Source organism: Adiantum capillus-veneris, chromosome 10, assembly GCF_014529385.1.
Source record: "Adiantum capillus-veneris isolate H3 chromosome 10, ASM1452938v2, whole genome shotgun sequence".
Classification (NCBI taxonomy): domain Eukaryota; kingdom Viridiplantae; phylum Streptophyta; class Polypodiopsida; order Polypodiales; family Pteridaceae; genus Adiantum; species Adiantum capillus-veneris.
Genome location: NC_140940.1, coordinates 105,716,873 through 105,739,409, shown reverse-complemented (window position 1 = coordinate 105,739,409; position 22,537 = coordinate 105,716,873). Strand labels below are relative to the sequence as shown.

General features: G+C 45.5%; 1 protein-coding gene across 1 annotated transcript in view; it reads right to left on the bottom strand.

The window, feature by feature from the left end:
* LOC147449413 (ABC transporter A family member 7-like) overlaps positions 1-22,211 on the bottom strand; it is a 71,443-nt gene extending 49,232 nt beyond the window's left edge. The window contains exons 1-6 of the mRNA XM_086521858.1: positions 21,904-22,211; positions 1,874-2,243; positions 1,695-1,768; positions 1,350-1,497; positions 1,157-1,276; positions 957-1,081 (exon numbers count right to left, since the gene is read on the bottom strand). Coding sequence (XP_086377984.1) covers positions 957-1,081; positions 1,157-1,276; positions 1,350-1,497; positions 1,695-1,768; positions 1,874-2,243; positions 21,904-22,035 — 969 coding nt within the window. The 5' untranslated portion in view covers positions 22,036-22,211. The remainder of the gene's footprint in view (positions 1-956; positions 1,082-1,156; positions 1,277-1,349; positions 1,498-1,694; positions 1,769-1,873; positions 2,244-21,903) is intronic.
* Between the last annotated feature and the right edge of the window lie 326 nt (positions 22,212-22,537).

Genomic DNA, 22,537 nt, shown 5'->3' with positions numbered 1-22,537 from the left:
GAAAGGCCCAATTTAAGAAGCATCTGCTCCTCCAAATTGTCTAGAAGGTAGCCTTAAGACCCCGGTCCTTTGAGCTATGGTGCATCATCATCCCATGCCCCCCCCCCCCCCCCCCCCCCCCCCCCCCCACACACACACACACACAGAGCAAAGAAAATAATCAAACATCCAATCTCTCAATGAAGCTGCCCTCCAAACTTTCAATCCTCAAATATCTTATTCATTTGTTCACAAGCACACTGTAGTTTGCCATACCCTATGGTGTGAGTCATTATCATATTTTACCCTACCCCAACATACCAAAATGTAGCATAATTCCATATCAAAATGATCATGGTTACTCTTAAGCTGTATTTGAAATCAATCGTCTTGTTCACCAACCACAGTTGCACCACCCTCTTCCAAATTTGTTGGTGATTTCTGTCGATTCTTCAGTGCTAATGGTTTTGATCAGGCGGCTGAAGCTATCATAGCACCTCTATTTGTGAATAATTCAAGACAATTTTTATCTTTGCTCTGGCATTACTAGCATTTTCACTTGCTGGAGGACCACTCAAGCATGCTCAAGCAAAGAACACCCTCCTATTGAATGCAAGGTACGATCTGTTCTGTGTATAGAGACACAAGCAACGAAACAGCCTGGCATCAAGAAAGAGATGTGCTGACACCTAAGAAAGTTTTTTGTTATGACAACAATGCCCTAATTCAGCCAACACAATTTAAGTATCCATCTGTTATGGAACATGAGTGCATTCCTGTAGTTTTATGGATCCAGCCATACACCAAACGTGTGCCTTGTGCTCTTCAGTGTCTAAATCACATGTTTATTGCCCTCTTATATCGATCCAGACAGACAAGTTCTTTTTCGTCATTGTCCTCCAAACAAGTAGAATGCATAACTTCAATTTTAAAAAAACAGATAAATTGAAGCGGCTTTTACAAGATTTGGAACGTACTAGATTCATAGACCGAGAAACCCGAACCAACCCTGGAGGTGATTCACCAGTGTCATTTTTGTAAGTAGCATTAAAAGCAATGGTGACATCAAACTTCTTTGCTGATGTGGAGCCAAAGTCATAAGCTGGGTAAAAGAAGAATATGTTAAGATCCTGCAAATAAAACATTAACAGACATTTCGACTGGATAGGAAATCTACCAGCAGATATTTCATTTATTTCATTGCGTGGGTTGCCACCTCGAAACCCCTTATAAAGATCATCATTTACAAGGTTGTAGCTCTCTCTCCACAAAAAACTTGGCTCAGCACACTTGATATCTGAAACAGTATCTACTGAGGTCACAAAATATTGTTTTGAATGGGAATGTTCAAATCAGCAGAAAATCACCACCTGTATTAACAGATTCTGACCCAAGCGAGAATGAAAATGGAATGCCATTGCTAAAGCTTGAGCAATTTGGTAAGATGGCGTATGAGTCTCCAGGAGATAGTATGGCCGGCTCAATAAAGTTACTCGAAAAAGTCCAACTAGAGCTCCCCTAATAATAAAATGTCATTGGCCACAATGAGTCTTCCTGCTGGACAAGAATGTTTGCAACAAAGAATTCACGAGTTTATGCAGACATATAAACATCTGCATGAAGCTTCACAACTGCACATAGAAAAACCATGCATGCAAATAAAAAATTGAGACAATGCAAGATGTCTTTTTTGGGGCAAAGGTAAAATGACTCACTGGAGTGAGATCCGAAAGTAACAAGGGATCAGAGAGATTAAAGTTTGACATTTGAAAGAAGAAGGGTACCATGCCTGAAACCAGAAAGATTTTTTTGTTAGCCCTCCAAGACATCATGTGGTAAAGATAGCATTTCAGACCATACACTTATTTGATATGATATGCTTAGAATAACAAACCTTCAGCAAATGATCTGTTTTGGGCTGTATATAGGAATGAAACAGGACATGAGCCAACATCTCTACAGGAAGCAGAGGGCAGATCTGTGCCTTCTTTTGCAACTGCTCGGTACTGAGGTGCAGGAACTTGCAAAAATGCTGGCCACTTTGGCGGAGAATCAATAGGACAAAATACTGCTTGACTTGCACTGGAGTATTCTACACCACACTCTTCCTCACAACCAGAGGTACTTGTACGTACGCATTGACAACCACATTTATACTCTGAACCAGAAAATATTGCATTGATACCCGTTTGAAGCCCAAAAAGGAGGAGACATAGGAAAAATGGGATGGTTATGATGCATCCATTTGTCTTTTTATTCCTTTTCTGTAATAAGCAATGAAGACATTGTTATTCCCTCTTCGCAAAAGAAAGTGCCATTATCTGGCACTCATAATAACTACAGAAAGCAATGTACAGAAAGACCTCATTGATGCCCTTGATTAAACACATATTTACATTTGGATAAATATAGATATGACAAGTAATCCTGTTAGCTGAGCTCTGAGAAAATTGCACGGCTGCCTGCTCATGCAAAAAAACTTTACACTATTACCTTGTGAAGTATAATTTCAGATGTCAAGTAAAAACATTATTGACATCCTCCACCTCAAGTATACTTGAAAGAGCATATCTTAGATGGAAGCTAGTAACCTAACTCCCCCATTTGTCTCTTTGACATTGCACTGCTAGTAATACACATCTTAACCACAACCTTTCTTTTTGTAAATCTTTTAAATTAATTTACAAGTGGGAAACCTCGAAACGAGGAAAACCCACGGAAAGATCATATACAAAAGGAAGAACACAGAAGTGTTCGGCTGTAACAGAGGGCTAAAGCATTCATAGGAAAACAGATGTATCTCTAAGTGATATCACCAACTTCCATGGCAAAACGTGAAGATTGCCTAAGAAAAAGCTTGAAAAACGGAAAAGGATTTGCATCAGAGAAGTGGAACATACAGCCATTACATCAGTGCCACAGGGTCCAATAAGCCCAATATCTGACCCATGTGAAGAAGACTACAAATTACTGTAGGGAAGGCAGGAGAATGCCAGAAGCCAAAAACCGTTTGTGACAGATTATAGAGGGGAAACAATGCCACATACTAGCTACCTACTGGCTCCTCTTTATATAAAACCAATTAATTTCCTTACAGATTCAAATTTCAAGGCTTACATTGCCTAACAATGCTTCAAAAAGCCACATCAGCAGCTACATGACCTGTCACGGTATAGCCTTGGCGATGGTGATGGAAAAAAGCGAGAGACAGCAGGGATGGGATGCTCGCAGAGAAATGAAATGAAATGTAGTATTAACGTCTTCAAAAGGCCAAAATGACCTATGAGACCAAAAGGTTACATGTGGTGAATCTAATACCAGGTCTGGGTACAAAAAGTACAAAGAACTAAAAAGGAAATAATGGGTAGGGGTGGGGTGAAAGCTGATACAAAGGGTGAGCTGATACAATGGAGCTCTCTGACAGTCGAGGCATCATATACATATACATCAGTATCCGGGACGGCTCCTATGTCGCGCCAGTATGGTATGGATCCTATGTCGCAATCTGTGTCGATGTCGATAGGGCCCCCTCATCCGTGGGCGACGGGACCGCCCCAACTCTATCCCCCGATCAAGCAGTATGCCTTTGGTGCCTCTGGTGTTGTTATGCTGTGGGGGCTGCTCAAACTCCTCTGTCTGTGAGACTGAAAGAAATCTGTAATCTTCCACTGTCTCTGGATCTCTCTCATTGTGCCCCTCTTCAAGAGATCCTCTCTGTGTTTGCGAATCTCCAGTAAGTATAATCCGAGGCATCTCTGATCCTGGTATCTCATGACTCTAGAAAGTGGCCCAAAACCCTCTCTGAATAGACAGTGAAAGTGGCCTCATATCTCATAATATACTGGGCAGTGACATATGTAATGTAGCTCTGTCTCTAGCTCTATTTGGCACACCTGACAAACCCTGGACTCAACGGGTACTCCTCTAAATCTGCATGTCACGATCTCTAGTTGATGTGAGGATGTGCGTATATGACCAATAGCACAGCGTATCCCGTGGGATAGATGAGTATCCATGTACCCTGGTCTGATCACAAAACCATCCTCCGTAAGTTGGAGAAGATGCTCTCTATAGAAAGTCATCTTCGTACCTAGCTCATGTGTAGGTTGTATCCATGTCCTGTTAGTATCCAACTGAATCAAGTCCTGTCTGATGAGCCTGGTAATCTCTGCCCTAGTGAGGGAGATGGAGGGTGCATCCAAAGAGTACTGAAATGGGGGTAGCCGGTCCATACTAAAGCCATGTAACTGAAACCAAGATGCCATCTCTGCATACCAACATAATCTATCTCCCTGCAATGCCAGCTGTCGCGAAGACTCTAGTGCTAATCGAGCATATCTGTCTCTAGGGAGAGCCCAAGTGCTATGCATAAATGAAACTGATCGAGTGAGTGCCTCCACTACCAATGGAGGAGCAGCGAGCTCCGTCGTAACAATGTCAGGTGGTACTGAGGCCTTGGCCCTAATCATCCGAGAAATCATAGACACCAAGGGTTTCTCCATACATCTCCATCTATCAGTACTGCCAGCTTTGCTATGAAATGAAATGTTATATTAACGTCTTCAAAAGGCCAAAATGACCTATGAGACCAAAAAGTTACAATTGGTGAATCTGATATCATGTCTGCGAGTACGAAATTAAAAAGAACTAAACACTAGAACACTAAGGAGGAAGGAAATAAACTTGAAGTTGATTCTGGATTGAGACGAGAGAGGATCTTGTTGGACTCAAAGCTTAGAGAGCGAGTGGTGGCTCTTTGGACAGAGGACTTGGACACGCAGGACTCTCCTGCTGACAGAGTGGCCTCTAGACTTGCTCAGCTTAGTCGTTTCTTTCTCCAGGAGTCTACGGCCCACCTGGCTCCCGCAAGGGAGGAGGAGCAATGTCTCCGACGGGGAGTTGCTTCCTTGTAGAGGATATGGGAGCAGCACCCAAACAGTCCTTGGTTGGAGGAGCAGTTGCAGCAGGCTCGCCAAGAGCTTGCGAGCATAGAGGAGAGGCGTCATGAGTTTGCTTTCCATCAACAGGCATCTCAATGGGCCCAGAAGGGGGTGAGAGTGACTCGGACATTCTGAGGCAGTGGGACCCGTCATGCGCTGTCACCAGCGAGTGACTACTATCTATCCTTTTTGTTGATTTCTTTCTTATTATCTATTTACTTTCACTTTTTGGAAACACCCCTCGGGAAATCTAACTGCCCTACATTGCATAGCTAGTGTGGAACTGTCCAGAGGGAGTCCAGGCCTGAGGGCAAGAGAGCACTAAGGTTGGACAAGGACTATGGTTAGCCAAAGTGGAGTCATTGACTAGCCAAAGTGGAATCCTTTGCTACAGAGGCTACATTTCAGTTCTGGATGTGGCCACAGTGTACAAAGAGGGTCGGATGACCTAGAAAGATACAATGGCAGTATCTCCTAAAATTTAGGGAACTGCTATTTTGGGACCTGAAAATGTGTTTGCATCATTACCTCCGGAATGACAAGGGGAACATTTTCTTACTCTGCCATGAAGTCAACTGTACAACCGGTTGGGAGATTTTTAGGCGACAACCCCGAAACGGGAAAATGCTTGTAAATGTGCCAAGTGGCACATTCTGGTGCAGTTTCCAATGCAAGAAGGAGTTGGCGCTGAATTTGAAGGGAAGAAGGGCTCGTTTGCTGATTTTTGCCACAGGTTAAGAGCTATGGAGTGCTTGCTTTCCCTCCTATGTACAGTGCGGTGCCAGGAGTGATGCCCTGCACGCACTACCCTCTCTCTCCTCTATGGCAGTATGTTATGCCCCTCTAGTGGGCTCTTCATTTGACCAATGTACAGTTGTGTGGGTTCATGCGCGATTGCCAAGGCAAGAGCCTCTTGCACAGGTACTGGATTAGCTAGCGGCTAATCCCCCGTAGGTACAGGTGAATTCGGAGAGGTTTCACGCTAGAAATCTCGTCCGATTCAAAGGGCAAGTAGCCCTACAAGTGCGGGAGCTCGAGGACTTGCTACAGATGCGACCGGCACGCAAAACGGAGCCCGAAACAGTGAATTACAGCCTGCTGTGTATTTTTGCAGGTTTAGGGTTTTGGCCCTAAACGGACCCTAATACCCCCAGGAGGTTCGGGGACGCAAGGGGACCGCTGTACAGGTGATCTGGCGCATTTTCGGGGCTGAAAACAGAGAATTCAGCGTGCTGCAGATTCTCGCCAGGTTTTGCAAAGTGCCCGTATGCATCGGGAAAGTCAGTCAATGCGTGGGAATACTGACTGTGAAGGGTCCTAGTACAGTTATGCTGCCGAAATCGGGCTGGAACAGTTGAAATTCAGCCGAGCTTGTGCGGGGCAGCTTGTAGGGAACCACAGTATTTATTCCCTCTTTTAAGCAATAAAGAAATACCGAAAGGGGCGCCTAAGTTAGGGGCCAATCTGGTGTCGGTCTACTCATACAGGTGCACTCTAGCAACCTGTATCCCTTTCCCCCGTGTTGTGTCTTGAAAGTACAGGTAGAATAGACGACTAATAATGGGTGAAAGCTAAATCAAGGTTTAAAGTAAAGTCTACCGCCCTTTTTTGGATTGAACAGGCCGGTTTCATGGTTCCATCGACGGGATTAAATCACTTTTTCCCACAGAAGTGAGCCTTGGTCAGGTTGGGCTTGAAGACACAAGGGATCATAGACCAGACACAGGGAATTGTAATTATGGCTGACAGACCAGATGATGTGACTGAAGAGGTTTCCTCTTCACAGGGTCAACAGACGCATGAAGTGGGTGAGTCTTCAAGACCACCACAGACGGATGATGATATATTCAGGACCCAGTTGGCTACTGCTATGGCTATGTTCACACAAGTAATGCAGAACCCGAGGTTTTTAGCCTTTCTGCAACCTCCTGTTCCGTCTCAGCAAGTTGGGTCACTGGATCATATTCAAAAGCCTGTTAAGGCTCGAGCACAGGTGATTCATACTGCACAATCAATGGAAACACCTGTACACTTGACGGAGAACATGCAGTCTCCACAACCTATGCCTAAGGTGCAAGAACAGGTGGCTGAGATGCCAGTCTTTCAAGCTGTACCAATTCAGTCCGCAACCTTTCAGCAGCCTATAGCTAGTTCTAATGGGCAGGGAAGCAACCTACAGGCTATGCAATAGGTCTTCCCACCACCTTCAGTACACCCTGGCTATTTTGGAGGTGGATCGGTATTCCAGAGCATGGCTCGTCATGCACCTGGAAATCAGTTTTACACGCCAGGAACAGTGTTCGGGGGTGCTCAAACAATGATGCCTAACCCCATGTATGGTGTCACGGGCATGCTACCAGGGTTTCAGAGCACTCATGGCCAATTTGGGATGCCACAGGCAAATTTTGGTATGGCTGGAATTAAAAATCAGCAGCCAAATATGGCGTTTCCAGGTCAACTTAATTGCGGTCAGGGAACACAAATGAACCCTAACAGTGTTCCCATGTTTCAGTCACTTCCATATGACAATTTAACGCTGCTGGAGAGGCCAACTCCGTACAAAGAAGGTGGCAAAGGTGTGTCATTCACGACCTTTACAGGTTTGATGACAGGAAGAAGACTCTCTCATTCCTCCAGCAGTTTGACAAGGCCTATGCAGGGGGAAACTTTACAAAGGCTTCAAAGGTCCGCAAGGCAGCCACTTTCTTGACAGGGAATGCGGGACAATGATGGACAACTTTATTGCTTCAAGGGCAAGCTCCGTCCACATGGATTTACTTCAAGCAGATTTTACAGCAGCATGGTTATCCGATGACTTTGAAGCAAATGTCATGACAAAATGGCACCAGCTTAATGCTGCCACTTGCAGAAATCTGGATGATTACAATCGGAAGTTTTGGAAAGCTCTACTTCCAGTAACTTCCTATAGGTTTGTGCCATTGACAGAACAGATTGAAAAATACTGTTGTGGCCTACCTAAAGGATTGAGAAAGTATTGTACGAAGACAAAAGTCACTACTTTGACGCAGCTCATCAAGGTAGCAAACACTGGCAATGGTTTGCTCAAGGGAGAAGATTGTGAATTTAACACTGGCGTCAAGGCAAGATCAGGCAAGAAAAATTCAGCCAAGAAGCACGTTCCCAATGAGGCTCCTAAAGGGACTCAGGGGTCAGCCAACGCAGGGAAAGGCAAAGCTTCGGCTAAATCAAAAAAGGGACCAGCGAAGAAATGGAAAAGACGTTTTTCTCGCAAGTCTGAAGAGCAAAAGAAGGTCCTAAGGTCAGAGAACAAATGCTTTATTTGTGAGCAGCCTGGCCACATTGCTTACAACTGTCCTACAAAGAAAAGGCCAGCTAATTCTGAAGACAAGGAGGACAGGAAAGGAAAGAATCCCATGGCTGGTCTAGGTCTAGTGCCAGATATGGTGGGCGACAAGCCAAATTCAGATGCAAGTGGGCTTTGCAGAGCATGGGGAAAGGTCAGGGATCAAACAGTGCTTATCTTCTTTGACCCAGGGGCCAAAGCCAACTTTATTTCCCCAGAATTGGCTTTGAAGTTGGGAATCAGACCTGAAGAGATGGGGTATACAGCAGAGGCAGGTTTGGCATGTCCTGGCCATACAGAGGCTGTGACGCCCATCATCGAAAAGTTGCGTCTACATATCCAGTCCTATGTAGATGCTGAAGAATTTTACATCATGCCACTGGACGGATGTGATGTGTTGTTAGGTATTCCTTGGTTGTTTCGTGTACAGGGAATCATGGATGCCTACAACAAAAAGATCACTGTACAGAGCAGGGGAAAGACTCACATTCTGGATGTAAAGCTTAAAGGGGAGTCTATTCCCACTGTATCAGCTTCTGCTATTACTTCTGTAATGAAAAAGCATCTTTCTGCATACTTGGTTTTTGCACGTGAAGTGTCAGATTGTGATGAATCAAATTTATCTATGCTAGATAACGAAAGGTCAATGTTTTTACAACAGTATAGTGACTGTTTTTCCGATTCATTACCGTCTCAATTACCGCCAGAGAGACCCGAGGACCATGCGATAGATTTGGTGCTAGGTAATAAATAGCCCACCAAATAAGCCTCCGTTCAAGGTTAGTGCGGCTCAGCAGAAAGAGATAATGGGCCAAGTACAGGAGCTGTTAGAAAAGGGGCTGATTCAGCCCAGTTCATCTCCATTCAGTTCTCCAGTGTTGTTGGTGCAGAAAAAGGATGGCTCATGGCGTATGTGCATCAACTACCGTGCACTGAACAAGAATACCATCAAGAATAGGTTCCCTATACCTAGAATTGATGATATTATGGACAAATTAGAAGGAGCAGCCATGTTTAGCAGGATAGATCTAAAGAGTGGGTACCATCAGATCCGCATTAGATCAGAGGATGTGCACAAGACTGCTTTTAGAACAACGTTTGGCCTTTACGAATTTTTAGTGATGCCTTTTGGTCTCACAAATGCTCCTGCTACGTTCAATAGGATGATGGACAGAATTTTCCGTCCACACCAACAGTTTGTTGGTACATTCTTTGATGATATGATAGTCTACTCAAAGAATGAAGAGGAGCATAGGCATCACTTGGCCATTGTGTTCAAAGAGTTACGCAATCATAGGTTGCTCGTCAATGCAAAGAAAAGTGAATTTTTTTTGGAAGAGATTCACTTTCTGGGACACATTGTCTCAAAGGATGGTGTCAGAATGGATCCTGCAAAAGTTGAAGCGATCAAGTCATGGCCAAATTTGAAGACGGTGCACGATGGCCGAAGTTTCTTGGGACTATGCTCCTATTACAGACGGTTTATCCGAAATTTCGCTGAGATTGCTTCACCTTTACATGCTCTTCAAAAGAAGGCAGTCACCTTTAGATGGACACAGAAAGAGATTTCAGCTTTTAATCTCTTAAAGGAAAAGATGACTTCGGATCCAGTCATTGTGTTGCCAGATCTTAGGAAGTCATTTGTGGTCCAGTGCAACGCCTGTGGTAGTAGCATTGGTGCAGTGCTAATGCAAGATGGCAGGGTAGTAGCCTATGAGAGCAGAATTTTGCAAGGGCCAGAGATGACCATGCAGGTCTATGAGAAAGAGTTACTGGTTGTGATTCATGCACTCTTAAGTTGGAAACACTACCTGCTAGGTGCAGACTTTGTTGTCCAAACGGACCATCAGACCTTGCGATACTTCTTGACACAGACAAAGTTATCTGAGAAGCATATGCGATGGGCAAATATCTTGTCCATGTTCCATTTTCAGATTGTGCATGTGGAAGGCAAGAAGAACGTTGTGGCTGATGCCTTGTCAAGGAAGCCACAAATTTCAGTTGTGTCGATTCCTTATCATCATGAACTTGATGATATGAGAGAACAGTATGCAAATGATGAAGATTTTGCAAGGGTCTTCAAGCAACTAATGGATGGACAACGTCATGAACACTATCTTCTTAAAGACGGGTTCATGATGATGCATGGCAGATTGTGTGTCACAAAGCCATTGCGACGCAAAGTTATGGAAGAGAGTCATGTCCCACCGTATGCAGGGCATCGTGGTATCGATGCTACAGTTAAAGCGGTTGAGACATTCTTCTATTGGCCTACATTGAGAAGAGATGTGGATGCCTTTGTGCGAGAATGCCAAATTTGCCAGAAGGTCAAGTTTGACAGGCAAAAGACACCAGGGTTATTGCAACCACTACCTATTCCAGATAAACCATGGGAAAGTATTGCTATGGATTTTATCTTTGATCTTCCGAGAACGCAGACAGGAAACGATGGTATTTGGACCATTATTTGCAGATTCAGCAAACAGGCTCATTTTATTCCTGTCAGAAAGAAGATAAAGCCAGATCAGATGGCACCCTTGTTTATGAGCAATATTTTCAAGTATCATGGCATGCCACAGTCGATTATTAGCGACCGTGATCCACGCATGACAAGTTTGTTCTGCAGAGGCTTGTTTGAGAATATGGGCACAACGCTCAAATTCTCTTCGTCATTTCATCCTCAAACAGATGGGCAGTTAGAAGAGGCAAATTCTACTGTCCTAGATCTGCTGAAGTGTTATGTGTCAGAGCATAAAGGAAAGTGGGAGCAATATTTGCCATTGGTGGAATATGCATACAATAATACAGTGCATTCATCAACTGGCAAGGCACCTTTTGAGATAGTTGAAGGTGGCAAGAAAGTTCCTCCCATACTGCATACAAAGGACAAGATATTTGAAGCAGATAAGTATGTTCAGGACATGGATGAAATGTACAAGAAGGTCAAAGTGGCCTTAGAAAAGACTCAGGCAAAGCAAAAGAAAGCAGTTGATCGTAACCGTCGTGAAGTGGTATTTTCACTTGGTGATTGGTGCTTTTACGCTTTGAAAAGGCAAGGTTAAAGAAGATGAAGGGCAAGGAAAGACTGTTTCCAAAGCTCAGCATGCGTTACTATGGGCCTTTTCAAGTGTGCGACATAATCAGTGATGTCGCATATAGGCTGAAAGTGCCTGACATTTGGAAGATTCACAATGCGTTTCATGTGAGTCTTCTCAGACCCTATGTGGGTGATGTGCCAGAAGATATGCCAGTTGAAGATCAGCCGGAAGTCGAGGAACTTGACGAGATCTTGGTCCCGGAACAGATTTTGGCACATAAAGAAAGGAAAGTGAAAGGCAAGGTTGCTAGGCGTTACTTGGTAAAGTTCAGAAACTATCCACCAATGGATGCTAAGTGGATGGAAGAAGGTGAACTTGCAGAGTCACCAACTGTGTTATCACTTTACCTTGAAGCCTTCGGTTTGCAACCTACCTTGACCCCTTGAGTTTCAAAGCTACATGGATTGTCAGTGTGACAATGGCTTTTGAAACAAATGATGTACATGGTATTTAAAGTGAGCTCAAATGAAATACTTGTTACATGAATGTTAGAGCTGTACAGATTGTCAGTTTGGCAATTGCTCTTATGGAATGTCCAAAAGTTTGGTTAGTGCTATAGAAGTGAGTATTTCTTGTCAGTTTGTCAAGGATACAGTAATTGCTTCTATTAAAGAGTACATGTGTAACTGCATTCTTAAACTGTCCGTTTGGGTATGCTCGAAAGTGTTACGGGATCCAACGTGTACTATAAGACAGTGGCAAAATGTGCACCTACCATTTTGTCATTGAAAAGTTAGTGACTCAAAGCAATGGCACAGTGCGAAGCTACCGCTATGTCATTGGGACAGGGTTCACACGCAGGCAATACATGAGTCGACGAGGTGTTGAATACACCAGGGTTGACAATGAGCATGTATGTGTCGACAGGTGTTGAATACATCAGTGTTGACTGTGAGCATGTACGACATAGATGCAAAGGAGGACGTCTGAGATTTCAAGAGGGGGATATGTCACCAGCGTGTGACTACTATCTATCCTTTTTGTTGATTTCTTTCTTATTATCTATTTACTTTCACTTTTTGGAAACACCCCTCGGGAAATCTAACTGCCCTGCATTGCATAGCTAGTGTGGAACTATCCAGAGGGAGTCCAGGCCTGAGGGCAAGAGAGCACTAAGGTTGGACAAGGACTATGGTTAGCCACAGTGGGGTCATTGACTAGCCAAAGTGGAATCCTTTGTTACAGAGGCTACATTTCAGTTCTGGATGTGGCCACAGTGTACAAAGAGGGTCGGATGACCTAGAAAGATACAATGGCAGTATCTCCTAAAATTTAGGGAACTGCTATTTTGGGACCTGAAAATGTGTTTGCATCATTACCTCCGGAATGACAAGGGGAACATTTTCTTACTCTGCCATGAAGTCAACTGTACAACCGGTTGGGAGATTTTTAGGCGACAACCCCGAAACGGGAAAATGCTTGTAAATGTGCCAAGTGGCACATTCTGGTGCAGTTTCCAATGCAAGAAGGAGTTGGCGCTGAATTTGAAGGGAAGAAGGGCTCGTTTGCTGATTTTTGCCACAGGTTAAGAGCTATGGAGTGCTTGCTTTCCCTCCTATGTGCAGTGCGGTGCCAGGAGTGATGCCCTGCACGCACTACCCTCTCTCTCCTCTATGGCAGTATGTTATGCCCCTCTAGTGGGCTCTTCATTTGACCAATGTACAGTTGTGTGGGTTCATGCGCGATTGCCAAGGCAAGAGCCTCTTGCACAGGTACTGGATTAGCTAGCGGCTAATCCCCCGTAGGTACAGGTGAATTCGGAGAGGTTTCACGCTAGAAATCTCGTCCGATTCAAAGGGCAAGTAGCCCTACAAGTGCGGGAGCTCGAGGACTTGCTACAGATGCGACCGGCATGCAAAACGGAGCCCGAAATAGTGAATTACAGCCTGCTGTGTATTTTTGCAGGTTTAGGGTTTTGGCCCTAAACGGACCCTAATACCCCCAGGAGGTTCGGGGACGCAAGGGGACCGCTGTACAGGTGATCTGGCGCATTTTCGGGGCTGAAAACAGAGAATTCAGCGTGCTGCAGATTCTCGCCAGGTTTTGCAAAGTGCCCGTATGCGTCGGGAAAGTCAGTCAATGCGTGGGAATACTAACTGTGAAGGGTCCTAGTACAGTTATGCTGCCGAAATCGGGCTGGAACAGTTGAAATTCAGCCGAGCTTGTGCGGGGCAGCTTGTAGGGAACCACAGCATTTATTCCCTCTTTTAAGCAATAAAGAAATACCGAAAGGGGCGCCTAAGTTAGGGGCCAATCTGGTGTCGGTCTACTCATACAGGTGCAATCTAGTAGCCTGTATCCCTTTCCCCCGTGTTGTGTCTTGAAAGTACAGGTAGAATAGACGACTAATAATGGGTGAAAGCTAAATCAAGGTTTAAAGTAAAGTCTACCGCCCTTTTTTGGATTGAACAGGCCGGTTTCATGCGCACCACTGTGTCCGCCAGTTGAGGATACCTGACAGGTCAATTGCTTCAGAGCTAGAGGATATGCGTGCAGTTGCTACTAACTTTTACCGTGACCTGCTGTCAGCCTCCATCAGAGCGTCACGATGCATGCAGAGAGCAGGTTTGGGCACAGATGCCTTGTCTTGTGACTGAGGAAATGCGCTAGAGGCTTGAGCTGCCTCTTCAGCTAGAGGAGCTCCATGCGGTCCTCAGAGCACTTTCCCGAGGTAGTTGTCCCAATGAGGATGGTTTGACTCCTAGTTTTTTCTTGGAGTATTGGGACTTTCTTGGCTCAGACCTTGCGACACTTTTCAGTACATCTTGCACACAGGAGAGATGCCGAACAGCATGAATGAGGGCTTGATATACCTCATTCCCAAGGAGGGTGGCTTCTTGGATGAGATTCGGCAGTGGTGGCCCATCACCATCCAACTCAGCCTACAAAATTCTCGCCAAGGCTTTGAGTTTGAGGGTTCAGCCACTTCAGGAGACCATTATACATGGGATCTAGAGAGGTTCAAGGAGCGAAGTATCCTTGACAACATCTTCACTTTTTGGGAGGCGTCTGCCCTCGTGCGCCTTCGAGATGAGGATGTGGTGATACTTCTTCTCGATTTTGAGAAGGCCTACGACAGAGTTGACTGGGACTTTTTGGAGGCATACTTACACGGAATGGGAACGGGGAACGGGAACGGGGAGCTCCAAGACGTTTCCGGAACAGGGGGGCCCTTGGGTTGGCGGAACGGGAACGGAGGCCGGAACGGTAGCCTTGAGGGAAAGGGAGAGGGAGAGGGAGAGAGAGCCTTGGGGGAGAGGGTGAGGTAGAGAGCTTGAGACAGAGGGTGTAAAGCCCTTCTTTATATACGAGAGGATGGAAATAACGCCCCTCCCCCCCCAAAAAAAAGTTCAAAAGACCTATCCCAAATTGTCATTTTTTTACACTTTGGCGTTCCGGATTTGCCGCTCTGCGTTCCGCCGGCCGTTCCGAGCCCCGTTCCGGTTATGCTTGGGAAGGGAACGGCGTTCCGTTCCCGTTTCCGTTTCGAGGAGGTGCCACGCTTGGAGGGAACACTACGCAGGATGGGCTTCTCAGATGCTTGGATCAGAGGGCCAGAAGGCCAACCTTCAAAGCCCTAAACCGGCTCTACATACGTTTTGTTGTGCATCAGTCGCGCTGATCAACTGGAGAAAGACAATGGCTTTCTGGGTTGGCAGTGCTCCTACGCCTGATTGGCTGCCTGGTGAGGGTTTTAGATGGATCCCCCCAGGGACTGCATTTCGCTACTTAAGTTGTCAGGTTGGCCTGAACTTGTCTCCTGAGCAGTAGATTGCTCCCCTCCTCCTGTCCATCAGGAGGAAGTTGCTACATTGGAGTTCGGCACGGCACGACTCTCTTTGGCAAGCAGAGTTGTAGTGGCCAACCGGGTGTTGTTGGCTACTATGTGGTACATTACATCTTATTGGATCTTTTCGAGCTCCTGCATCAACAAGGTAGAGAGGCTGATCAGGAACTTTCTTTGGTCAGGACGCGACACTCATATAGCCCGGGCCAAAGTAGCCTGGCAGTTCATCACTCTACCTTGTTCTTAAGGGGGGTTGGGGATCATAGACCAGCAGAGCATAGCAGAGCCCTACTTGGGAAGTTTGTTGTCAGAGGATTGCTTCCAGGGGAGGAGCCCTCGAAGGAGTTTTTGCTTCAGCGGCTTAGAGCTTGAGTGCCTCAGGTAGGAGGCCCTTGGAGACCTTCCATGAGATGGATCTTTACAGAGATACGCAGAGTTGGTCTGAGCAGGAGACTGGAGGATCGTTTTGTTGTGAGCCTGCTTCTCTCTTGGGAGCAGCTGGGGAGAGTCTTGGAGCAACACCAGCCCACCTGCATGGAGGAGTGCTTGAGACAGCCCCTTGTTTGGAACCCCATGGTCAGCACTCAGAGAGGCCAGTTGGTTCGTAGTAGGCCTCATGTTTCTTGGGGTCCCATGGCAGAGGATCCAGCATGCACTCTAGGTGATTGGCTTCAGTTCTCAGGTTTTCTAGAGGAGTTACAAAGCATCCAGCTGCAGGGCATGAGAGGGGTGCTAGAGACAGCAGCTCTCAGATGGATGGGGGCCTTCATGTGACTAGAGGTCCTCATCGCAGTTCGAGCTTGCTCAGACTGTACCCTCCATGTTCTTCAAGATACAGGGCGAGGGTCGACTACACAGAGTCTCAGTAGAGGCTGCACAAGTTGCAGAGTGTTGTTTTCAGAGGATCCGAGTAGTGGGCATCTGCCGAGGACTTGTGTCATCGATACTGACCAGCAGCTCTTGAGACAGGCCATTGGAGGCTTTGGGATTGGGAGAGCTGCCCTCTGGCACGAGTGCAGTGGGACCCTGGAGAGTGGTTTTGGAGGGACCTCTTCTCCTCAGCCGACCATCCAAAGATCCCTTTCTTTCAGTACACTACTCAACTGGGATGTCACCTACTCGCAACACGGAGAGAGGCTCGTCTTGCTACATTACTTCATTGGCAGGAGGAGGGTCTCACAGCTGAGTTCTTGTCAGCCTTTTGGGCGAGGTTGTGGGACGCCAGACAGCCGCGGCGAGTCACTTTGTTCCAGTTGCTAGTTGCACATAGAGCTACAGCAGTGGGGAGTTTGCTAGAACATAGTGGCCTTTGGGCAGCATGCGCAGCTTGTGACCATCCTTTGGAGAGTCAGCATCACTGTCTGTGGGACTGTCATATGGCACAGCAGGTTTGGCTTCGGGTCCTTCGGTTGATGCCAGCTCTTTCCACAGCACGACAGTACACTTGGGGGGCAGCTGGTTGGTGAGCTATCCTCCACCAGCAGGATGATAGTGATACAAGGGGCTCGACCTACACTCCAACTTGCTACAGAGCTTACCCCACAGGAGTGGTACAGTTCGAGAGACTTCAGGGCAGCTCTAACCGCATGCGGGAGCACAGAGAGGAGTTCCTTCAACTCTGGCACCCTCGGCCTTTCTTCACCATAGTTCGGGGTGAGCTTAGATGGCACTACCGTCCACCTGTGTGGCTTTTGCCTCCTCCCATCTCTTGATTTAGCCCTCATTGTACATATGTTGTTTTTCCATTGGGAGAGTCTCCCCTTATGGTTGATGTAGCCCTCTCTAGCAGAGGTGATTTCCCCCGTTATTTGGGTCGAAAGTCAACTTTCAAGGTGGCAAGCAGATCCACCACATGACGACTCCTTGTGATCTGATGTATGACGTACAATCGTAGAAAGGTGAAGTTATATTCAGAGATAGATCATCGGCTCAACTTGTACACAGTGAGGGGGCTATGTAGCTTATTCTAGACAGCAGAGGAGAATGTACATCTCCATTTATATGTGCCTCCTCTTGGGTATCACATCTTGTCAATGCATGATCTTTTGCAGACTTGGCATGGTGGTAGTTTTTGACAAGCATAAGGTGTTGATTTGAGATAAGGTCTACAGCCTGGAGGTCAAAGGGAGTACAGTAGTGAGTGGATTGTACACACTTGATCCTCTCTTTCTTCAAATTTGGACTGACACCTAGTAGATACTTATCTTGAACAAGTTACTTCGTCCCAGATGTCACATGCTGTGCAAAACAAGAGTGGTTACGTTCGTTGGGAGCAGCCGTGTGCTCCAGTTGATTCGGCACAGATGATGGATACCTGAGTATGGGTTATTCTCCAGGGTAATGCATGTTGGAGTTTCTACCAGATGTGTGAGCTAGTGTTGACACTAACAAATGCTAGTTACAATTACACAATGGAGTTTCTAGTGGAGACAAAGCGGCGTGCCTTGCTTTGTTGTCTTCTCAGACGTGGGATAGACGGGCTTCTTCTTAAGATGTCACCGACTAGCTCCACAATGCACGCTAGACCAAGAGTTGAGAGGGGGTGTTGATAGTTTTCCACCTCTCTAGCTGCTCCTGGCGGAGCTGCTAGTGCCCTAGTATCTCCGAAGGGCTGATCATAGGGAGTGAGGGCAATTTTATGGCTGTGCCTGGCCTATGTAAGATGGATTACTCATTTTTTGGCATGTTTCTGCCATCGTTTTGCCCATCCTCTCTCTGTCATATAGTGTGCCTCTTCATGGCCCAGGTCTAGGGTATTTGTCCCTGATGCCCTGTGCAGCTTGTTTTCCATCTACAGGCCTATACATATTTTTTCCCAATTTTTGCCCGTTGTTTTGGACCATCGGGGATTCAAGCAACCTGGTTTTCTCACGATATATAGGGAGGGGTGGTGCACACCCCTTGTATTCTCAATTTCACATTACAATCTGTAGAGCCAGCTTTTTGGGATCTCTTGTCTCTCATATGTTTGTCTCATCTACTAGCGTTTCTTCTTTCCTATAGCATGTATACCCAATCGCCCTCCCTCTCTCTATGCCTTTGTGTTTCATGTTCTCTTCTTCAGGTGCCCTCTCTTGCCCTAGGCGACCCCTCCTCCTACAGCATCCTTGCAAACTGAGCAGAATGCGGCGACGGGGTTGCTCTTAGAAATTTAACACTCAGAGGTTGCCGCTATCCATGATTGGAGACCAAAGGTTGAGCACCTGTTGCCGTTGTTTTCAGCCATAACGATCCATCTTCCGTTGCCACTTTTGACGTCGCTAATTGTGTGTGTGTGCGCGCGCAAGCATGTCACCGGAGAAAGCACCACAGTAGAAATTACCACAGAGTCTGAATTGGATGATGCCTTGCATCATCTGGGTAAATCAAAGTCACCTGGATGGGATGGTCTAACTGTGGAATTTTAAATTGCTTTTTGGGATGATTTGACACATACTTTGCTGGCCATGATTAATCATCATGAAATATACAATAGTTGCCTGTTGCATGGAAACATGGATTGCTCAAGCTTACTCCCAAAAAGAGATTGGTCGATTGCTTACAAGACTGACGACCGATTACTTTCCTGCCTATTGTTTATAAGCTTGCAACCAAAATGGTAGTGCATCGTATTAAAGGCATTCTTTATGATGGCATTCATCCACGTCACTATGGATTTGTCCCTTGTCGAAAAATAAGTGCCAACTTGGCTAATGCCCTGATTGGTAATGAGTACGCAAAGTACACAAAACAAGATGTACTCATTATGCAAGTGGATGTAGCTAAAGCATTTGACACTGTCCTTTGAAATTTCATATCTCAAATCATGTTAACGATAGATTTTGGCTCTGAGTTACTATGGTTGATTGGCATGCAATACTATGGCATGGACGAATTGTCCCTCTCACAGAAGTCGTTCGTCATTTGGGATACCCTGTTGGATGGAATGTGTCACTAAGAGACCAAAACAAAAACTTCACCACATAGGATTGTTTACTGGAAGTCTCGACTTGACCATTGCATGTACACTTGCGCATGGTGCAATCTATTATTATGGCATATGTTTAATTTTACTTGCCTTTGCTACCGTTGTCTCCTAAGGATATTGCTGTTTTTATGTCTGACGCTATGGAAATACTCTGGAAGACACATTCAAATTGTAAAGCTCTCCGTCTTCTTCATATGGAAAGAGTACATTCCCCAAAAAAGCATGGGGGGCTGAATATTCTAAATATTTGGTTTCACATGTTAGCCAGAATATCCAATTTGGTACTGGTCTACTTTGATCAGAAACAATCTTGGACTCAAATGCTTGCAGGCTTATGAGCTTCTATGCATACTAGAGTGTATGGTGATTGGATTGTCAAAGATCGGGACATTCTGTTGGGCAAATTTTAGGGCAAAAATCTTGGCTTCCCTCTCTCCACTCATTTACTATTGGATTGGAAACAGGTTTGGTCACATGTCAAATGGGCTAGACGGACAAATGCACAGATAATTCTCTGTGCAATGAGAATATTTATTGGAATAAGGTTTTTCAAGCTCCTCTCGCTATTCTAGAGCCTACTAAAGCTCACAATCTGATGAAATTGGGTACCGCTTTGTGAATGTAGTGAACAATGCCGGTGATCCCTTTTGCACATGCCTATCAAAAATATGGATTAGGCCTACACAATAGATCTATTTAGCGTGCCGTGAGAGAAATGCTTCAGCCATTAACGCCGGTTCTCAGCCATTATCGCCGGTTCCTCCACTGCTTTGGGCAACAGTCTATGAATGTCTACACTTACTGTAGGCATTTGTTGCAGCAATCGCTGTATGATTGCTACCATGCAGGCGCACTAGATTTCTAATACTTAGTTGTATTTTCCCACTGATTCTAATTTTTAGAACAACCTCATCTATTGAGTTTATTCCTCTTGTACATACAAGCTTACGAATATAGAATAGTGATTTCACACAAAGACATTGTGTGTATGGGTTCATGTGTGCACGCCTGTTTGCCTTGATTGTGATGTGTGGGTGTGCATGTTTACCTTTTTACTAGTTTGGCTACTAATTTCATGATTATTCCTGTTTCTCGGACCAATTAAGGCTCGAGGGTGAGGTATGAGCGTGTCAAAGGAATCGTTGATGCTGTCTTCAAGGCCCCTTCCACATCTTTTGCGGTGACAAATGCATGTCCCTTGCAGGTTGCAACGTCCCAAACTTGGTTGATTACTGACAGAGGTGGTTGGAGGACACTCTTTTGTGTCCAAGGTGGTGTTCCTTGAAGATGCTTCTGTCTACTCTTGATTCGATACAAATTTGGAGATTATTCTGGAGATTTCGCCTTCAAGCTTGACGGTAGGCTCCGCGGTTGTTGATGTTGTGGACTCTTCTACATTGCTATGCTATTTGCTAGAATATTTGGGTGACCACCTCCAGTGGCTCTCGTAGCAACTAGATAGAGTGTAGTATTCCCATTGGCTCCTTGCTGGTAATGTCTATTCTTTTATCACAGCATCATTGGTGGTTTTTCCCCTATGGCTTGTATACCCTTGGTTTTTCACATCCAATCATCTGTAAATTGACCTACTAGTTGTATTGTTGCTTTTGGCCTTTTCACAGTAACATGAAGGTTAGCCAGCCCCATTTGTCCCCGGGCCTGGGGGGGGGGGGGGGGGGGGGGGGGGGGGGGAATCCTGTGAGCTGTGTAGTAAGGTATCTAGGAAAGTAGGTTGATTCATGAACAAAAGAACCAACCCCACAACTAAAGGATAGATATAATCACACCAATAAATTAATAGAATGGGCTTTGTTTATAGAAATAGGGAAACAAATGTCACATATCACTCAAAGTGGCCCACATAAACCAAAAAACAATGTTTAGTAGATGTCTCTCTTACAAAAAAAATAGGAAGAAACATGGTGAACAATCACAATGGCCTACATAAGAGGATGAAAAAGAGTGTGTGTGACCCATAGTTACCCGGAACGGGAAATTCGGATGGGAATGGGGAACGGGGACCTGAAAATGGCCATTCCCTATAACTATGATGTGACCCACTACTCAATGCTCCTTACAGAAATAGGGAAATAAATGTCGACTATCGCTCACACAATGGCCTACTTATACAAAAGACAATGCCTAGTTAATGCCTCTCTGATACGAAATAGGAAGACAAAAGGTTTACCATCATTAGCTTGGCATGTGGCACTAGTCGACAAGCTTCATCAAATAGTCCACAATTGCTCCCAAGAGTTAGTGCTTTACTAAGGACTCGTGTAGGCCAAAAGTTTATCAGATTGCTTTGCCAGCGGCACTAATCGACAAGCTTTATCCAACGATTTACAATTGCTCCCAAGATATGCTTTACTAAGGCCTTATGCAGGCCAAAAATTTACAGCGGTTTCTTATTTCAACCGGTAGATGACAATTTCAGGGAAAATAAAGTAAAGTCGTCACAAGGTTCTCCATTGAATGTACATGGGCTGAAATTTCCTCGACATACACCCTCCCTTTTTGCCAGAAGGAAATGCCAACAAAGGGATGTTGAAGCTGATCTATGGATGACATTCCAACTCGTGAGTTTTGTATTTATATTCTACTGACGGTAACATACTGTTCATATTGATCCACATTGAAGATAAACCGTATCCATTTTCTATACAGTGACGGCGATGCAGAAAAATACTATACAATGGCAATGAAAAAGATTGCATATAATTGGGCATGAACACAGAAGAACGCTGGGCATACAACTTACTTTTCACATTGATGAAAGATGGAGATGGATGAAGAGGAGTTCTAACCTGGAAAGTGAGGTTCTTGCGGAGCAGAGCGTTTGCTTGAGTCGTAAATGAGGTGCCTTGCATTTGGAGGAGCGGTGGGCGATGAGTCGGTTCTTCTTGCTCAGAGCCATTCCGCCTCGCAGGGGAGGCCATCTCATGCAGCTGGCTAAAGAAAGTTCGCAAGCAAGCGAATGTTATCAAGCAGTGTGAGTGTGTGTGTGTGTGTGTGTGTGTGTGAGAGAGAGAGAGAGAGGGTTTGTGAAGAGAAAGCAAGGCTGGTATTTGTTGATGAGAGTGGGAAGTTGGGGACGTGTTACGTGCAGTCTTCCGGAAATACAAAAAAAATAAAACGCTGCTTCCGCGTAGTCATCTTCCGTGTCTGGAGGCTGGCACCGAACCTGAGGCCTGGTACCGTGCCCCTTACTCATGAAGTCAACTGTCAAACTTTTAACAAAAGTAAGTGACTGTCGGGCCATCCTTCTTTCCTTGTACCTCAAGATTTGGCTTGGGAGGTACGATGGGAATCATTATGGGATGGTAGGCCACTAGGCCCTCAGGACTATATGACACGGGCATGGGGGCATGGGATCTATGGTGAGAGCATCGAGCACCGTAGACCTTGTCGGCACCGCAAAAAGTAATCTCGGGTATAGAA